The following is an 18864-nucleotide window of genomic DNA, read 5'->3' on the forward strand; positions in this document are numbered from 1 at the left end:
GTTCTGATCGTCCTAAAAAGGCCGGTGGAGTGGCAATTTATGTCAGATCCAGTCTTGCTGCACAAGTTTTGCTTGCCAAATCTATTAGTAAACAGTTTGAAATCTTAGCTGTAAGTATTGCTTTGTCAGGTGGTCAACACTTAACTATTGTTGGTTGCTATAGGCCCCCCTCTGCCACTGCAGATACATTATCCTCTTTAATGCAGCTGTTATCTAAACTGAAATTCAAAGAAATTGTTCTGGTGGGTGATTTTAATTGGGACTGGTCTTCACCAGTGTCTGATCCTTTTAAGGCCTAGTGCTTGGCTCTTAACCTTACCCAAATCATTGAAAGCCCCACGCGTCTTAACTTCAAATGCCCAACCAAATCTTCTCTTATTGATCTTTTAATTACCAACATGCCACATAAATATTCTGCTACAGCAGTTTTTGCCAATGATCTGATTGACCACTGTGTGATCGGTGCTGTTAGGGACACTAAAATCCCTCGCACTAAGCCTGGTATTGTTCTTAAAAGAAGCCTTAAGCACTTTGTTGACCAAGCTTTTCTTCATGATCTCTCTCATTTTAACTGGGATTGTATTTTACTAATTGATGATTTAAATCTTGCATGGGAATATTTTTATGACAGTTTTAGTTATTTTATGGACAAACATGCTCCTCTTCGTCGGTTCAGGGTGAAGGGACGAGAGAGCCCCTGGTTCACTGCTGAACTGACGGATCTCTTACACAAGAGAAATCAGCTCTGGGCCAATGCAAGGAAGTCGGGGCTTGAGGCTGACTGGGTACTTTTTCGCCAAGTGCGTAACAGCTGCACTAGTGCTATTAGGGAAGCTAAACGAGAGTACTATTTACTACAGACCTCAGACAACTTAAACGACCCTAGGAAATTTTGGCATACCATAAAATCTCTTTCAGCCAATACCTGCTCTTCAGAGCTGCCTCCCAATATTGTTGTTGACTCCATCTCCTATATAAGACAAATCTGAGATGCTAAACTGTTTTAACAAACATTTTATAGCCTCCAGCTCCTTGTTTGATTCCTCTTGTGATGGTCACTCACCCACTCTGTCCCTCGTCAGCCCAGCCACGGGTAGCCAAGATTTCTCTTTCTCTTTCACCCCCTTCTCTGTTAAAGAGGTTCTTATGGCCTTAAAAGACCTAGACCCTCGAAAATCAGCAGGTCCTGATAACCTTCCCCCTTACTTCTTACGTTTGGCTGCGCACATTATAGCTCAGCCGGTATCTCACATCTTTAATCTTTCTATCCAGAGCAACGTTATTCCCGATGTGTGGAAAACCGCCTACGTGCTCCCTCTCCTGAAAGGGGGTGACCGCACCTTACTGGATAATTATAGACCTATTTCCAAACTCTCTATTTTAGCAAAAGTTCTTGAAAGGCTGGTGAATGACCAGGTCAAGGATTACCTGAGCCTGAACAATATTTTATCTCCTTTTCAATCTGGCTTTAGGAAGCAGCATAGTACTGCAACTGCTACCATTAAGGTGATAAATGATATGTTGGAAGCCATGGATGCCAAGAAATATTGTGCTGCTCTTTTTATCGATCTTTCAAAGGCATTTGACACAGTCGATCACAGTATTTTACGTCAGTGACTGTCCACCATTGGAATGTCAGACCATGCAGTTGGCTGGTTTTCTAACTACCTTTTCAACCGTAAGCAGTGTGTGCAGTCCGATGGTCTTTGCTCTGGGTTCCTAAACACCGTAAACGGTGTGCCACAAGGTTCTGTCTTAGGACCCACTCTCTTTACCATCTAAATGAATGAGGTGGGCCAAAATATTAATGCATCTGTACATCTTTATGCTGATGACACCGTTGTCTATTGTTGTGCGTCTTCTGTTGCCCAGGTGTTCACAGATCTGCAGTCTGCATTTGACGCCATTCATGGGCAATTGTCTCAACTCAACCTAGTTCTAAATACAGATAAAACTAAGTTCATGTTCTTTTCAAATAAAAAGAAGGTGCCTGCTGTTCTACCCTCTGTTACATCAGCTCAGGGTACCCCCATTGAGTCTGTGGCCACTTACAAATATCTAGGCATCACAGTGGATGATAGCCTTTCTTTTAAATGTCATGTTGACCAGTTAGTGAAGAAACTGAAGTGAAAGCTGGGGTTTTTCTTCAGAAATAGAGCCTGTTTCTCTTTTAAAGCCAGAAAACATATTGTTGCGGCTACTTTCTTGCCACTACTGGATTATGGTGATGTTGTATATATGAATGCCTCTGCCAACTCCCTGCAACTGCTGGATGCCGTGTATCACGGGGCCTTGAGATTCATAACTGGTTGTAAACCCCTCACACATCACTGTACATTGTACTCTCTTACAAACTGGTCTTCACTTTCCATGCGCAGAACCACTCACTGGTATCTATTTATCTATAAATCCATTATCGGACTGCTTCCCTCCTATTTGTCCACTTATTTGACACGGAAACAGTGCGATCGCAGCCTCCGGTCCCTGGATTTCATCTTATTTGCCACCCCATCAGTTCGTACTGAACTTGGCAAAAAGGCATTCTCCTACACTGCGCCTGCAGCCTGGAACTTCCTCCAGCAGATGCTGAAGCTGTCCAGCTTTATTCCTTTAGGGGACTTCAAATTGCTTGTAGGAAGGCTGATGAGACAGTCTGTGGGGGTCTGCACATGTAACAGTCCTATTCTATTCTTCCTTGCACTTTGTAGTTTGCACTATACTACTGCAATGTTGTTTTTTTTGTTTTTTTTTTGTGTGTGTGTTCTGTGTTGTGTCTCCTGTATGTTCAGTTAGTCTGTAACTTTGTGTTTTGCTGCTGCCTGTCTGGAACAGGTCTCTCTTGTAAATGAGACCCTGGGTCTCAATGAGATTTTACCTGTATAAATAAAGGTTAATAAAATAAAATAAAATGTCTTTAAGAAAAGCTGATGTACTATTGAGCCATTATATGGTGAAGGCGTACCGTAAAAAATATATTTTTTTGAGCACTGAATTTTTGTTCCTAAGGATTATTCGCCTCTTTCCAGGCCTGTTTCTTGCTGCATGCAGGCGATGGGGTTGCAAAGGGCACCTGAAGCCATCAGGGTCCAGTGCAAACATTGTAGTGTAGTGATGACATGGCCTTGCTTATTTTGTTTATCATATTTTGAGGGGAAAGGGATTTTTGAAATCTGTTTATTTGATGTTTTTTTTGTTCCTTAACAAATATGGTCCTAATATTTAAAGTGGACATTTAAAGGGAAAATGCAGTATCCGTGTAATTTATTTAACAAGTTAGTCATAATGTGGATTCTGTTAGTCCTGTACATTTTCTGGCGTTTCCGTTTTCTGTATGCGGCTTATCTTTTTCTGTAGGTTCAAATTGCTGGGGTCAGTTTGAGATGTCGGACTTAAATGTAAGAATTCTTAAAAATGTTAAAAAATTAAAAATGCCTCTTTTCCTGGTAAAGTGCACCAGATTGATGTATTTAGATGTTGAATCGTACCGTACTGAGTTTTTTTAAATCTTCCTTTAGAGTTTCACCTTGGACACCATTTGGCATAAGCTATAAAAAAAAACAGTCCCGCTTATTTCAAACTATTCTCTGTTTTGTTACTTAGTCAAATGCATGTAAAGAAAGTACCAAGTGTGAGAAAGATTATTTGGTATAGGCACAAGGACTCTTATAAAGTCTATTACACAAACATTTTGATATTTTTGATGCTTCTTTTTCTGTGCTAATGAATATAAGAGCAATACACAGTGAATAAACACTGCTGATTGTACATGTAGTCATAGTCTATGTTTTGACACTAGAGGGCGTAGAAGGTCATGTTTTAAACTGTGACTCTCCTAAGGCAGATCCATTTAATTGCCAGCCTTTTCCCAAATCCATGACATTTCTATAAATACACAACCCTTACATTGACCTGCTGCATAGAAATGATGAAAGGGTTAAACTTTGGGGATTTCTCTTGCGTAACACTTGTATATCTGTTGCAGGAGGACGGCGTGCGGATGTGAATGCAGATGCAAAGTCTGTCACATTGGGGGGGAGAATTGTGAGCTGATGTGCGGTCAATCTATCAAAGTATAACAATGCATTGGTTTTTCACACCATGCGGCGGAGTTAACCAGGTCTTTCCTATTCTCACCGCACAATGCGCCGGAGAGGGAATTCACCCCTCTTCTTCAGCGACGGGAACAATAAACACAAAACAATGTGTCCTTGAGTTATCTAGCAGCAATTATGACCCTTTTGTTTCTGGTTTGCAATGCTAAATCACCGCGAGATGTTATTAGGAATCAAAGAACCAATGTGAGGAAGATATCATTCAGAGAACGTTGTAACCTGTAAGTGCGGGGGGAACAATAAATCTTACGGCACCGGAAGTGTTTGTTTCCTATGGGGGGTTTTATACAACACGCAACGCGGGGATATTACTCTCTGGGCAACACTTCACAGGTTTTTGTTTGGACCACCTGTGCTGTGTGTGGGGACTGTGCTGTGCTGTAGTTCTCTGAAGGAACAACCTCACTTCACTGTACACACACACACACACACACACACACACACTCACACATAGAGGCTGCAGGTGCACAGTGAGTGTTATTGAGTGCGTCCTGGTTACTAACTGCTGTTTCTCTTTATACTCCCCTTCTTCTGGTTTTCCATCAGCCCTTGTTTTCTTCCCAGGGCCTTGGCGGATGCTTGTGTACTGCTCTGTTGGGGTCCCCAGACATTGCATCCTGCCTGCAGAAGGGTCATAAGTGGCCCCACAGGATAACCTGAACAACGGTGGGAAAGGCCGGGAGCGTGGGTCCCCTTTACTAATGCGGTCCTGGCCACCTCTGCGCCAAAAGTGCACATGCTGCCAATGGGCGCTTTCAATTCCCTTCATCAATGTGAGTGTGCACTGCATGTGGCAAAAAAAAAAAAAAGAGGAAGAAAAAAAATGTCTGCACATAGGCTGAAGAGGGTGCTCTGGATTTTTTTGTGTGTGAGTGTGTGGCCAAACAGGACATTCATTACATAAAACATATATTAGAAATGGAACTGTAAGTGCTCATTCAGCATCGTTTCAAAGCTTTGATTTATTCAGACAAAACGCATGTATCAACACACAGGCACACGCTTTCCTCAATTTTGATCCCCCTCTACATCACAAGAGGCCCCTCTTAGACTTCCTGTCTGTGTGGGAACTCTTTTCTATCCTCTATCACACATGGAGTGAGAGAAGGTCTCGCTCCTGCATTCGCCTTTTGAAAGACAAAGTGATTGTCAATAAACAAGGAACAATTGAACTCTCTCATGCATTCAACAGGCACTCCTGCTTTACCTCAGGAACACCGGGATGTTCATGAGTTTCGGGAGAGCTTCACTTTCCCTCCGTTAGACAGCAGACGTGAAGTCCACGAGTGAAACTGTGCTGTAGTTTTATTTGTGGGGTTAACTGCAACGGTAGCATTTTCTGCATATTTAAATACATTTTAGTGCATTTACATTAAGATTCTAGCCTCTATATTGTTAATTTGCTTAATTTTCAGCTTTTTATCCATTATTGTGTTTTTTATTATCTCTCCTTAAGTATCATAAACTGTATTTTGCTCGCAGTTAAAGGGCACCTGTCAGACTCTTTGTTTAAAAGACTGCAGGAATGTAGGTGGGAGCCAGTCAGTGCAGCTGTTCCAGAGGCAAGTTGCTCTGAGGTAAACATGGCTGCGGGAAAGCCCCTTATTATTGTGCTCCGGATGACGTTCCTCACTCTTCCAGTGTTTACCGTGGAAATAGCTCTGTGCCCGCGAGCAGGTGCTTCCTCAGAAGCTCGTCGCCTTTCCAGAAGATTTGAGGATTGAATGCATCTCGATCAAACAAAAGTGCAGCAATAAAATTGAATAAGGAATGCTTAATATCAGGTAGAGGGATACTATCATTGTAATTCAATTAGAAACTAAAGTGTTTATCATTATATACTTTAAAACAGGTTTGGATTCCCATCTTATTAAGTACTGTTTAGAACATTTCCTCCTTGAGGAGCAATGTCACATTATACTAACAGCAGATCCCATGACTGTGGTCAGCCAGTATCTTTAAAAATAATAATTTAGCATATATAAGTATAGAAAAAGTGAGATCACCCCAAATGTCAAAAAAAGAGACATAATAATAACGTAATTAAGGTTCTGGTGCTTGATATAACAAAAATGTCATTGCTGTCGCTGTGAAAATGGTTGAATCCCAAATTGGCTCCACCCACCTGGAACCTCAGAGTTCTAATTAGCCATATTTGTTAATTGAAAACACCTGAGCAGATGTACCAGCCATCAAACACACACTAAGTATGTATGTATGTATCTTATTTGACCAGGGGTCTCTGATCAAAAGACACAAGTAATATGGGATCATGGGAGTTGTCTTCGTTGTAAAGTAGCCTCCATTGCCAATGAAAAATCTATCTACCTGGCTCAGGAAGAAATGTCCATGAGCAAGGGAATGATTTAAAGGTATTGTAAGTCTTTTCATTTGTAGTTATAGCAACATGCTATGCAGTTTTACTGTCAACAAAGTCTCTGGGTTTGAACATTGTTGGAAATGTTTAAGATAATATAAGTACACAACTGTTAGTAAAGACAAAAAAAAAAAAAGTCTCTTTAAGGTGTTTTTCAGTCTTGGCACAGTGGAGCAGTAGAAACCCAGAGAAGCCTTCAGAAAAGCCCGTACAAGTAACTAGCTGGTTCAGACTATCAAGCTAGCATGTTAGCTTACCGACACAACCGGCAGCTACCAAGCAAGATCCCAATGGAGCTTCTGGAAGAGGATGAATGTAAGTCCCATAATTGGTCTTTATGCATTATTATTATAGATAATTTGTATTTTCTTATACCAGCTAGTTGCTAATTCTGACTGTTAGCTGTCTGGAAACAGATTCAACCATACAGTAAATTGTTGGCCTGTAAAACTAAACAGTCAGCTTGAAAAGTGTTATGAGCTACACAGCTAGCTTAAAGCTATCTTTCCTTACTACAGTCCGTATGTAGGCTCTCTTGGTTGCTAGTGAAGCTCCATTTTGACAGTAAGCTTGGGCCAAGATAGGCTAAGTATGCCCTTATAGATTTTTTCCCCACTCTATGACAGGAAGTATACTTCCCAGAGTTCTCCATAGTTGTTGAATGCAGGCAGCACATGCAAGCAAAAAGGACTTCAGAGGCAGCGCGTCATGTTCTCGTCGCATATGAAGGCTCGAGGAGAGTGGCCCCTGGCCCTCACTGTGGTGTTATGCAGTCAATCAGAGTGACACCAATTATGTATGTCACATGACCACAAGAGACTGCAAATGGAAAACTCTGAGAGCGGCACATCCATCAGTTGTGTCTAATGGGGCTCACAGAAGAAGGGGAATGAATGAAGTCTCAATAGACACGCACTTGTTCACCATATCTCCCCTTAAGAAGTTGATTACATTTATGCTATATCTATTAGATATGTTTCCAATAATCTTGGACAACAAAGTAAATTGTTGAGACTACTTGTAGTCACTTTTGCACTGATAGATTTAATAACCCATCAAAACAAACATTTAGGTTTTGATTTTCATTAGTGTTGGTTGTAGAAAGTCTCTCCAGGTGACGCTGTGAATCTGCATCAGTAGTGCATCACCTCTGTAGCAGGCTGTTAATTTTCATTTTATAAATTTTTTAAAGGTTTTTCTGAAACCTATACCAGGGTATGTGTCGGCAAGTGCATAAGTCTACACACTGATCCGATATCACATACATTTATTAAAAAACACACCTAAATGCTTCTTAGTGCACAACTAGCCAAGATCCATAAAAGGAAAGTGACTTGTGTATCTATAAATCATCCGTTTGATTTTTGTTTTCAATTTCAACAGTATGTCTTACAAAAGAATAACAAAAAAGGAATTTAAAATCATTTAATTTCAGACACAATAAGTACAGTACATTCAGCAAAGGTAATAACCTCTGTAACACAAGAGAGGGATGTTATTTCTTACTGATAAACACTGTTGAATGATCTAAAACACAGAAGAATAGGAGAGTGTGTCATGATACATAAAACCCTGACATTACTTTTTCTACTTTCCAAAGTTCACCTGTTTTTAGGAATCAGTTAAAGCTATAATTCAGTTTATCCAATGGAATGGCAGAAATGCTCACGCTGATGTTAACCACCGCCCTGTTTATTCAGATCCAGAGCTAAATTAATGCCATGAACAGGACTGTATCTGCACAATATTAAGTTAAACATTCAAAATGAATATTATCTGCATCTTCTGGCTTTCCAGAAAAATACAATAACTAGAAAAATATATAATATTGTAGTATTTGAAGTCTTTTACTTTGAAACCAAGAGTCTCAAAAGAATACCTTTGATTAGATAAAATACATTCAGAGTCTTACTTAATCCTGCAAAAAATGTAACAGCATTTGTGACATTTTCAATTAATGTAACAGTCATATCTATCAATATACCATAAAACATAGTCTATAATTAGTGTCATGTTCTGACTGAGGCTCAGAGTTGCAGTAAGTAGAATGTTATAAATACTCTTAATACTTATAGTGCAAGGAAACAAGTATCATTTAGATTTGCGTACAAAGTTTGCAAACCACCTACTTACGGTATATACATTCAAGTTTTCAAGATTCCCTTATCATAGAACTGTATGATCAGCAGCTGTGCATTTGTTTATTCTGAAAAAAGTGCTTGCATTTCTTTTGTGCATGTTAGAAATGAGAATAATCTAGATCAGTCCTTTTCTTCAAGTTCCAGTTAGGTCTCCTCTGACAAACAAAATGACAGTCATCAACAATATTATTAGCTGTCTTATCTTCAACTCCTCGTCTACCTGCGGTTCCCCTGAACCTTTCCAGAGTCACATAGTCAACTTATGATGAAATCTTTTTTAAAGTCTTTGACTAAGGCCTTGTAACTTCTTCTTGGCTGTTTGTTTCAGGCTCAGAATCTTCAACATCGGCATAAGCGCCTTCCTCAGATTCTGCACTCATTTTGATCAAAGTATCTATTGGGATTAATGTCTTCTCCAGAGGTGCTCCTCTAGCTGCCTCTTTTTTATCTGTCTTGCTTGGAACAAAATCTTTGTCAGTTTCATCCTCTGGTCCATCTGAATCTTCCTCTGCCTCGTCTTCTCCATCAGCTGATTCTCCCTGGTTTCCATTGCAGTCTTCATTGCCTGTCTCATTTTCTTCCTCCTCCTTATTGGACACTTCGACATTGTCTTCATCATTATCATGGCTTCCATTTGGGATGCTAACGCATTTACTTTTTGTTTCAGTCTGTTCATCGTTATCCTCATTGTCCACTGTTTCTTTTTCTTCCTCTTCCTCATCCTCATCGTTGTCTGGCTTCAGCACCGCCACATCATCAGGCCCTTCTGTTTCATTGTGCCTCTCAGTTAAAACATCTTCACCATTATCTTCAGCGTCACTTTCTTTGCACGTCTCTCTGTCTTTGTCAGGATTAGATTCACTGACAACCTCTACCTCTGCTCCTTCGGCAAGTTGCTGTATGTTTTCTTCTGCAGAATTATCTTCTGAATTTTCACTAGATTCTTCCCTTTCAGTGATCTCATTCCCTGTCGCTTCAGGCTCTTCAGATTCTCCTTCTGCTGTGTCTTCAATCTCATCTCCTGTTGTTGCAGCCTCTGTGCAGTCTTCACCTGTTGCGCTTGCACTTCCATTTTCAGCAGATTCCTCTCCATCATTTTCAGCCTCCTCTGATTCTTGATTATGATCCTCATCTTCACCTTGTGCATCTTCTTTGACAAAATCTTCAGTGGCACTGCTTTCCTCAATTCTTTCAGGTGATCCTGCCTCTGATGCCGCGTCATCATGTTCAGTCTCCTTTTCATCAGTAGCCAAGTTTCCCTCTTCTGCATTTTCATCTTCTGCTGCACTTTCATCAACAGTCTCATTCTCAGGCTTTGTTTCTGAAAGCTCCTCTCCAGATTCATTATCATTTGTAACCTGTGATGAATCTTCTTCTCCTGCACTCTCATTTACATCTGTTGTTGTGTTATTTGCTGATTCATTTTCGTCAGTGGCTGATTCATCGCTGTCTTCCTCTGATTCATTTTCAGTCACAGCTTTGGAGCTTTCTTCTCTTGCAGATTCAAGTAGCTCAAGTACTTCTCCATCTGTAGTTTCTTCCATCGCCTCTTCATCTGATTCATTACCAGCTTCACTGTTTTCCTCTTCACATGAATTTTCTTTTTCTGTGGCAGAGGCTACCTCAACAGTCTCTTCCTTGGTGACCTCATCATCCGTGGGAACGACCTCTTCAGATGGCTCTTTTGACAGTTTGTCAGCTTTGGCTGTGTTATCATTCTCCTCTGTGGTTTCATCATCATTTGTGGTGGCATCCATGCCTTCTGCAGAATCATCTTCACTGCTAGCTGCCGTGTCCTCCACATCTTCACTCGCTTCCACAGCCTCCTCTTTGTCAGATTCATGTTCAGTGGTGTCCGCCACATCTTCTGACACATCTTCTTCTTCAGCCTCTAGGGCTTCAGTGATCTCATCTTCAGTTGTGCCCTTTTCATCTGATTCAGACTCATCTGCACTGGTTGCTTCCACAGCTGCATCTTTGTCAGATTCATCTTCAGTTTTTCCCACAACACTTTCATCTTCAGTTGTCATTGCTTTATCATTTTCTGCAGTGTCATCTGCAGTGTCGTCTTCATCATCTGTTGCAGTGGTCTGCTCTCCATCTTCAACCGTCCCTGCGTCAACAGTCTCACCCTTCTCTGATTCATCTTCAGTTATGGCTGGCATATCAGACTCTCCTGCAGTATTTTCATCTTCAACTTCGGTGGCTTCTGCAGCCTCTTCATTTGATTCCTCCTCACTTATGGCATCCGTCTCTTTTTCTGCAGCAGTCTCATCTTCCGTTGTTGCTGCTTCAGATGGCTCCATTGACAGTTCATCACCAGTGGCATTAGTCTCCGCTGCAGTCTCATCTTCATTGGTGGTGGCATCTTCTGCTGAATCTTCATCACTGGTGGCAGCAGTCTCTCCTCCATTGTCAGCCATGTCTGCTTCCACAGCTTCTTCTTTGTCAGATTCATTTTCAGTTGTGGCTGCCACAGCATTCTCTTCATCTGCAATGTCATCTTCAGCAGTCTCTTCCTTTGGTTCATTCTCATTATTGATCTCTTTCTCTGCAGCCATCTCATCTTCAGTTTCTGCTTTTTCAGCCGGATCTTTCGATGATTCATCAGTTGTGTCGTTGTCATCTGCAGACTCAAGTTTTTCTTCATCGTTGCTTGTCCCTTCTTCCACAGCCTCATCAGATTCATGTTCACTTGTGGCTGCCATAGTGGCCTCTTCTGCATCTTCATCCTCAGCAGTCTCTTCCTTAAGTTCATCCTCACTTGTAGCAGCAATCTCATTTTCTACGACAAGCTCGTCTTCTGTTGTTGCGTCTTCAGCTGGTTCCTTTGACAGTTCATTGCCAGTAGCATCATTTTCCTCTGCACTGTCTTCTTCATCTGGGGTGGCATTTAAACTATCTGCAAAATCATCACCACTGGTGGCAGCAGTCTCTGCCATATCTTCAGCTGCCCCTGCTACCACAACCTCCTCTTTGTCAGATTCACATTCAGATTCATGTTCAGTTGTGTCTGCCACATTTTCTGATGCGTTTTCATCTTCAGCTGGTGTGGCCTCAGCAGCTTCTTCTTTCGATTCATCTTCACCTGTGACAGCACTCTCTTCTTCATCATCAATCTCATCTTCAGTTTCTGCCTTTCCAGCTTTTTCCTTTGACGATTCATCAGCTGTGGTTGTGCCATCGTTCTCATCTGCAGACTCATCTGCAGTGGTGGCCCGAATCTCTTCTTCCACAGCTTCCTCATTCTCAGATTCATTTTCAGTTGTGTCTGCCGCAGCAGTCTCTTCCTTTCCTTCATCCTCACTTGTGACAGCAATCTCCTTTTCTACAGCCATCTCATCTTCAGTTGCTGTTTCCTCAGCTGGTTCCTTAGATGAATCATCAGCTGTGATTGTGCCATCGTTCTCATCTGCAGACTCATCTGCACTAGTGGCAGAAATCTCCTCATCATCATTGACTGCCCCTTCTTCCACAGCCTCTTCTTTGTCAGATTCATGTTCACTTTCGGCTGCCATAGTGGTCTCTACTGCTGCATTTTCATCTTCAGCCAGGCTGGCTTCAGAAGCCTCTTCCGTCAGTTCATTTTCACTAGTAGCATCAATCTCTTCATCATCAACTGTCTCTGCTTCCACAGCATCTTCCTTGTCTGATTCATGCTCAGTTAAGTCTGCCACAGATGCCTCTTCTGCTGCAATTTCATCTTCAGCAGTCTCATCATTTGATTCATCTTCTACAGCCATCTCATCGTCTGGTTCTTTTGATAATTCATCAGCTGTTATTATGTCATCACTCTCATCTGCAGACTCATATGCACTGGTTGCAGCAATGTCCTCGTCATCAATTGTCTCCGCTTCCACAGCTTCTTCTTTGTCAGATTCATGTTCACTTGTAGCTGCCATAGTTGTCTCTTCTGCTGCGTTTTCATCTCCGACAGAAGACTCAAGTTCATCTTCACTTGTGGCAGCAATCTCTGTGTCTGCAGCAATTTCATCTTCAGTTGTTGCAAACTCAGTTGGTTCCTTTGACGATTCATCAAGTGTGGCTGTGCCGTCCTCATCTATAGAGTCATCTGCCTCAGTGGCAGGAATCTCCTCTTCATTATCTGCTTCCACAGACTCATCTTGGTCAGCTTCATCATCATTTGTAGCTGCCACATCACTCTCTTCAACTGCATTGTCATCTTCCGCTGTGGTGGCTTCAGCAGTGTCTTCCTTTAACTCGTCCTCGCTTGTGACAGCGATCTCTTTTTCTGCCACAATCTCATCATCAGTTTCTCCTTCTTCTGCTGGTTCCTTCGAAAATTCCTCATCTGTTGCTTTCTCTTCTACTGTTGCCACTTCCACAGCCTCCTCTTCCTCAGGCTGGTCGTCCGTTGATGCAACCAAAGCAGTCTCTTCTGCTGCATTGTCATCCTCAGCTCTGGTGGATTCAGCATCCTCCTCCTCTAACATATCTCCAGTTATGTCTGCTTCTGTCCCTTCCTCTTCAACTCTGCCTATGTCTACCTTTTCATCCTCTGTTTTAGATATTTCCTCTGTATCATGAAGATGCATGGCTGTGTCCATGTCTTTGGCTTCATTGTCTTCAGACACGTCCTCCCGACACACATAATTTGCTTCCTCTTCATCTGCTGCCACTACAGTCAAGTTGTTTTCAGACTCACAGTGTACTGCATCACATCTCACTTCTCTTAAAGCATTGACAAGGACATTTTCAACAAGTGTTTCTGCTGCATTTTTTTCAGTATCATTTTCAGAGTGAGATGCCTGTGTTTTGCCAGGGTCAGCGTTCTTCATCTCTAGAATCCTCTTTAGGTCAAAGTGCATGACAATAGGTGCAGTATTCCGAACTTCTGCAGGAAGTAGCGGCCTAGATATCAATTGTTTCTTAGCACATGTGTCACATGGACAGTGTTCATCGTCGTTTTCACTGCGCTGGTCACTGTAGGATGTGCCTGTGGCTGAATCATCACTTTTCTCTGCTTGGGGATCAGTTGATTGCTTTACCATAATCTTCAGCCTCCGTCTCCTCTCTTCCGTTTGTGTTGTTGAAGTACGAGACATGGCCTCTTTGGGAGGTCTAGGTAGGCCTGCTCGACTTTGAATTTTCCTTCGTTCCTTGTCTATACTTTTTTGGATTCTTTTGTGGACCTCACTTTTAAGTTCATTTATCATCATGTCAAGCTGCTCATTATCATCTAAGTTCCATCGGAATTTGAACTCATTCATTGCATTGATATAATGCGTCATGAATTGCTTTTCTATTTTGGCTAATAAGGTTAAGACCCAAACAGGGTCAGGATCTTGAGAAATCCTTTTGACTAACTGAGATCCCTGAACGTAGGGGGGACTCTCAGAACTGGAGGTTTCTTGACATTCTGTTTCAATTTCCTCTGGAAGTTTTTGCCCATTGCTGTCATTTTCTGAGCTCTTTTGTGAGGAGGGTGGGGTTTCAGGTAGCTCTCTTGGACTATCATTGCTTCTGATTGTCTCATCCGTTGCTGGACTATCTTCTTTTTCTTTTTCTGCATTCATTCCTTCTACTTTTTCACATGTCCACTGAGCATCAACTTCTGCTTCATCTTCACAGACTTCTTGTACTTTCGTTAATGTATCTGCTCCGGTATGTGGATGAGATGCATCACCATTCACACCATCGCTGCTCTTCCCAGAGCCTGTGGAGCCACTGTTGACATCCACACCAGAGGATGACGTACGATTGAATTCATCATCCACAAAACGGGGATCATCGTTCTTGCTTGCATGTTCTTTTTCCGTAGGAACACAAAGCCAAAGAGACTGCAGTATATTCATCAGCTCTTTGTATCTTTCATCCTTTTCATTTGCATTTTTAGGATTATTGTCTATTAATTGCAACTTCACAAGGCAATCCAGAAGACCTCTGGCTGAAGTGCTCAGTTTACGTCCATACACTGGAGAAATTTCTGGCAGACTATTACATCTGTCAAGCTTAGGATTTAAAAGTACCTTCATCACCTGTATGGATGAGTCAAATATTTTTGAGGAATCATGTCTTTCAGTATCATTTTCATTTGGTGCCTCTGTGCTTGTTTGGCAGTCATTGTTACTGTTCACTGCAACTCCTTCATTCTGTTTTTTGGTATTCTCATCATCATTTTCATTAACCTCCATTCTATTAACTTCTTCTGTTTTGTGGCCATTTTTTTGTCCACAATTTTCATCGAACTCCTCCATGTCACATGCATCACCGTCTGCTTGTATTGTTTTCAGCCATTCATTCACAACCTCAGTGGGGGATGCATTTGGTAGGCTGGATGGGACCAAATCAAAATCATCGGCACTTGTGTTCTTGTGACTGCGTTTGCTGCTTTTGTCACTTTTGTTATCAGTGACGCTCCTACGAATGTCTTTCACTTCCAGTGGACCATTTGTTCTCCCCTTCGACCCACCGGATTTTGATTCCCCATCGGCTGGAGTCTCACACGGCTCTTTAACAAAATCTGAACTGGACAGAGTTTGTGACATATCACTCTCGGTGGACTCTGTGTGACAGATCCCTCGATGCTTATTTTCTTTTGGCTGTTGTGCATTCTGACAGGATTCTGACACAGCAGAATTGGCAACAGACGTTGGTTTGGGAATAACTTTAGAATTTGCATTTTTTGTGCTTGGCCTGCTTGACTTGGTTGTCTTAGAGTGAAAACTCCTCTTATCAACTGTATCTTGTTGTTTCTCTTCCTCTTGCAAGCTGGATGTGGGATTACTCTTGCCTTCAGGGTTCACAACTTCCTCTGCATTATTTGGAGAGTTGCTGGCTTTCTCCTCGATAGGAACATCAAGGGTTGTGGACAACTCCTCTTTATTTTCCACATCTGTTAAAATATCAAGTGCTTTGGCTTTCCGAGATTTCACAGACAGATTTGACTTGACAGATAAAGAACTTCGTGGCCGTGTTTCGCTTTTCTTTTCTTTACCCTCAGATGTTGTTGACTTCTTTGAACGTGCTGAAACTTTAGACTTCGATGACATGCTGGTAGGTGCTCTGTCTTCACTTTCCTCGACGGTCACTGCAGGGACTTCCGACCTGCCTGATATTTCGGACCGTTTGGATTTCGCTGACACAGGGCTAAGTGTTCTCTCCTGCTCTTCATGAGTATTTTCATCTGCAGGAACACCAGATATTTCTGACTTCTTTGAGCTCATTGACATTTTTGACTTGGCTGACATGGCACTTGGAGCTCTCTCAGATTGCTCTTCAACATTTTCTTCATTATGCTCTGTCCTTTCACTTGGAGCAATTCCAGATATGTTGGACTTCATGGTTCTCGAGGAAACATTTGATTTCAACGACAAAACACTTGGAGTCCTCTCTGTTTGATCTACCTCTTCAGTTTCAGCTGTCTGATCAGAGACTTTTGATTTCCTTGACCTCAGAGACATATCTGACTTTAATGATTTAACTGACATGGTACTTGGTGGTCTCTCTTCAGTTTCGTCAGCATCAGTCGCATCTTCTTCTGCAGCTTCTTCATTTTGAGGACCACGAGAAGCCTTTGATTTTGTAGAAATTGATGTTACATTTGACCTTACTGATTTAGCAGACATGGAGCTCATTGCTCTCTTCTCAGTGTCGTCTTCAGTGTTTTTGTCAGCAATGTCTTCCTCAGCAGCGACCTCAGAGGCTTTTGATTTCTTTGATACTGCTGAAACATGTGACTTTCTTGACTTTGCTGATTTGATGGAGGTACTGCTTGGTGCTCGCTCTACAGTCTCCTCATGATTTTCTTCCCCTGGAGCATTAGAGGCTCTTGACTTAGCGGAGATTTTTGAATGCGTTGATTTGTAAGATATGGCTGATTTAGCTGACAGGGTGCTTGGTGATCTCTCTTCAGCTTCTGCGTCTGCATTTTCCTCACCAGCATTGCCAGCAAATTTAACAGATCTAGCTGATTTAGTGGACATGCTACTTGGTGCTCTCTCTTCATTATTGTCATGTTCTGTATTACATTCTTCCGCTGGAGCAGCTGAGATGTTTGACTTACTTGATTTCACAGACATGGCCGACTGTGTGGATTTGGCTGACATCGCACTCTGTGCTCTCTCTTGAGATTCTTCTACATCATTCCCGTCTTCAGAAATGGCAGTGGTTTCACCCGGACAAACTTCAAATGTGTTTGATTTTGTAGACTTTGCTGAAGCATGTGACTTTGCTGATTTAGTTGATAAGACGCTTGGTGCTCTCTCTGTCTTTTCATGTTCAGCCACATCATCAGTGGTAACAATAGAGGCTTTTGACTTACGAGATCGTTCAGAAACATGAGACTGAGCAGATTTGACTGATGTGCAGCTTGCGGCTCGTTCTTCAGTTTGATCGCTGTCATTTTCTTGACTGGGGCTCTCAAAGCCTTCTTCTTCTTCAGCTGGAACATCAGAACATTTTGACTTTTTTGATTGAGCAGAAGTATTTGACTTGACTGAATGAGCTGACATTGAGCTCACCCTCCCTTCATTCTCTGCCTCAGCAGTTTCAGTACTGTGTTCAGATGGGTTGACAGAAGCTTTTGATTTAACAGATCTTTGAGAAACATTTGACTTTGCTGATTTGACTGACATGTTGCTTGATGCTCTTTCCACACAAATAGATGACTCTTCAGACATTGCACTCTCTGCTCTGTCTTCAGTATTAGTATCAGGATCAGTATTAGAAACATTTGATTTCATAGATACTGCAGAGGCATGTGACTTTGGTCTGGTCCTGCTTTCTTCACCTGGGACATCAGTTGAACATTTTGACCTACTCGATCTTGCAGAAACATTTGACTTTACTGAATGGACTGACATTGAACTTACTGAGCTACTTTCATCGGGTTCCTCTTCATTTGCCTCTTCAGGAGAGTCATCAATGTGATCAGTAGGAATGTCAGGAGCCTTTGATTTCTTAGATACTGCTGAAACGTTTGACTTTGCTGATTTTGATGATCTGACTGACACATTGCTTGGAGCTCTCTCTACATGTTCCTCATGATCAGATATATTTCCTTCAGCTTGACCACCAAGTCCTTTTGACTTTGTAGATTTGGCAGAAATAGTCGACTTTGCAGTTTTAGCTGACATGGCACTCAGTGCTCTATCTTGAGATTCGTCTTCACCATCTCCTTCATCAGGATTGCCAGTAGTTTTGCGTGAACGAACCTCAGACGCATTTGATTTTACAGATTTTGTAGAAACGTGGGACTTTGCTGACTTAGCTGACATGGCACTCGGTGCTCTCTCTGCAGACTTAATAGATATTTCAGAAACATGTGACTGGACTGATTTGGCTGACATGCAGCTTGGTGCTCTTTCTTCAGTTTGTTCTTCACCATTTTCTTCATCAGGACTCTCAAAGCTGTCTTCAGCTGGAACATGAGCAGAACATTTGGACTTATTTGATCTTGTAGAAATCTTTGACTTGTCTGACCGGGCTGACATTGAGCTTAATGCTCTACCTTCACTCTCCCCCTCAACAATTCTGTCCTCAGGATTGTCAACAGCATAGTCCAAGGGAACTTCAGAAACTTTTGACACTCTTGATGTTTTAGAAACATTTGACTTTGCTGATTTTCCCGATATGACTGACAAATTGCTTGGAGCTCTCTCTACATGTTCCTCATGATCAGATATATTTTCTTCAGCTTGACCATTGAGTCCTTTTGACTTTGTAGATTTGGCAGAAATAGTCGACTTTGCAGTTTTTGCTGACATGGCACTCGGTGCTCTGTCTTGAGATTCATCTACACCATCTCCTTCATCAGGAGCGCCATTACTTTTCCCAGAACAAGCCTCAGAAGCATTTGATTTAATAGATTTTGTAGAAATGTGGGACTTTGCAGTTTTAGCTGACATGGCTCTCGGTGCTCTCTCTGCAGACTTAATAGATATTTCAGAAACATGTGACTGGACTGATTTGGCTGACATGCAGCTTGGTGCTCTTTCTTCAGTTTGTTCTTCACCATTTTCTTCATCAGGACTCTCAAAGCTTTCTTCAGCTGGAACATGAGCAGAACATTTGGACTTATTTGATCTTGTAGAAATCTTTGACTTGTCTGACCGGACTGACATTGAGCTTAATGCTCTACCTTCACTCTCCGCCTCAACAATTCTGTCCTCAGGATTGTCAACAGCATCGTCCAAGGGAACTTCAGAAATCTTTGATCTTCTCGATGTTTTAGAAACATTTGACTTTGCTGATTTTCCCGATCTGACTGACA

General features: G+C 41.8%; 1 protein-coding gene across 1 annotated transcript; it reads right to left on the reverse strand.

The window, feature by feature from the left end:
• Positions 1 to 7899: 7899 nt before the first annotated feature.
• On the reverse strand, positions 7900 to 17728 carry rp1l1b (rp1 like 1b). The gene has a single exon (XM_030404898.1). It carries the CDS (start codon positions 17726 to 17728, stop codon positions 8921 to 8923), a length of 8808 nt encoding a protein of 2935 aa, XP_030260758.1. The 3' UTR covers positions 7900 to 8920.
• Positions 17729 to 18864: the final 1136 nt, after the last annotated feature.

Source organism: Sparus aurata, chromosome 22, assembly GCF_900880675.1.
Source record: "Sparus aurata chromosome 22, fSpaAur1.1, whole genome shotgun sequence".
Taxonomy (NCBI): domain Eukaryota; kingdom Metazoa; phylum Chordata; class Actinopteri; order Spariformes; family Sparidae; genus Sparus; species Sparus aurata.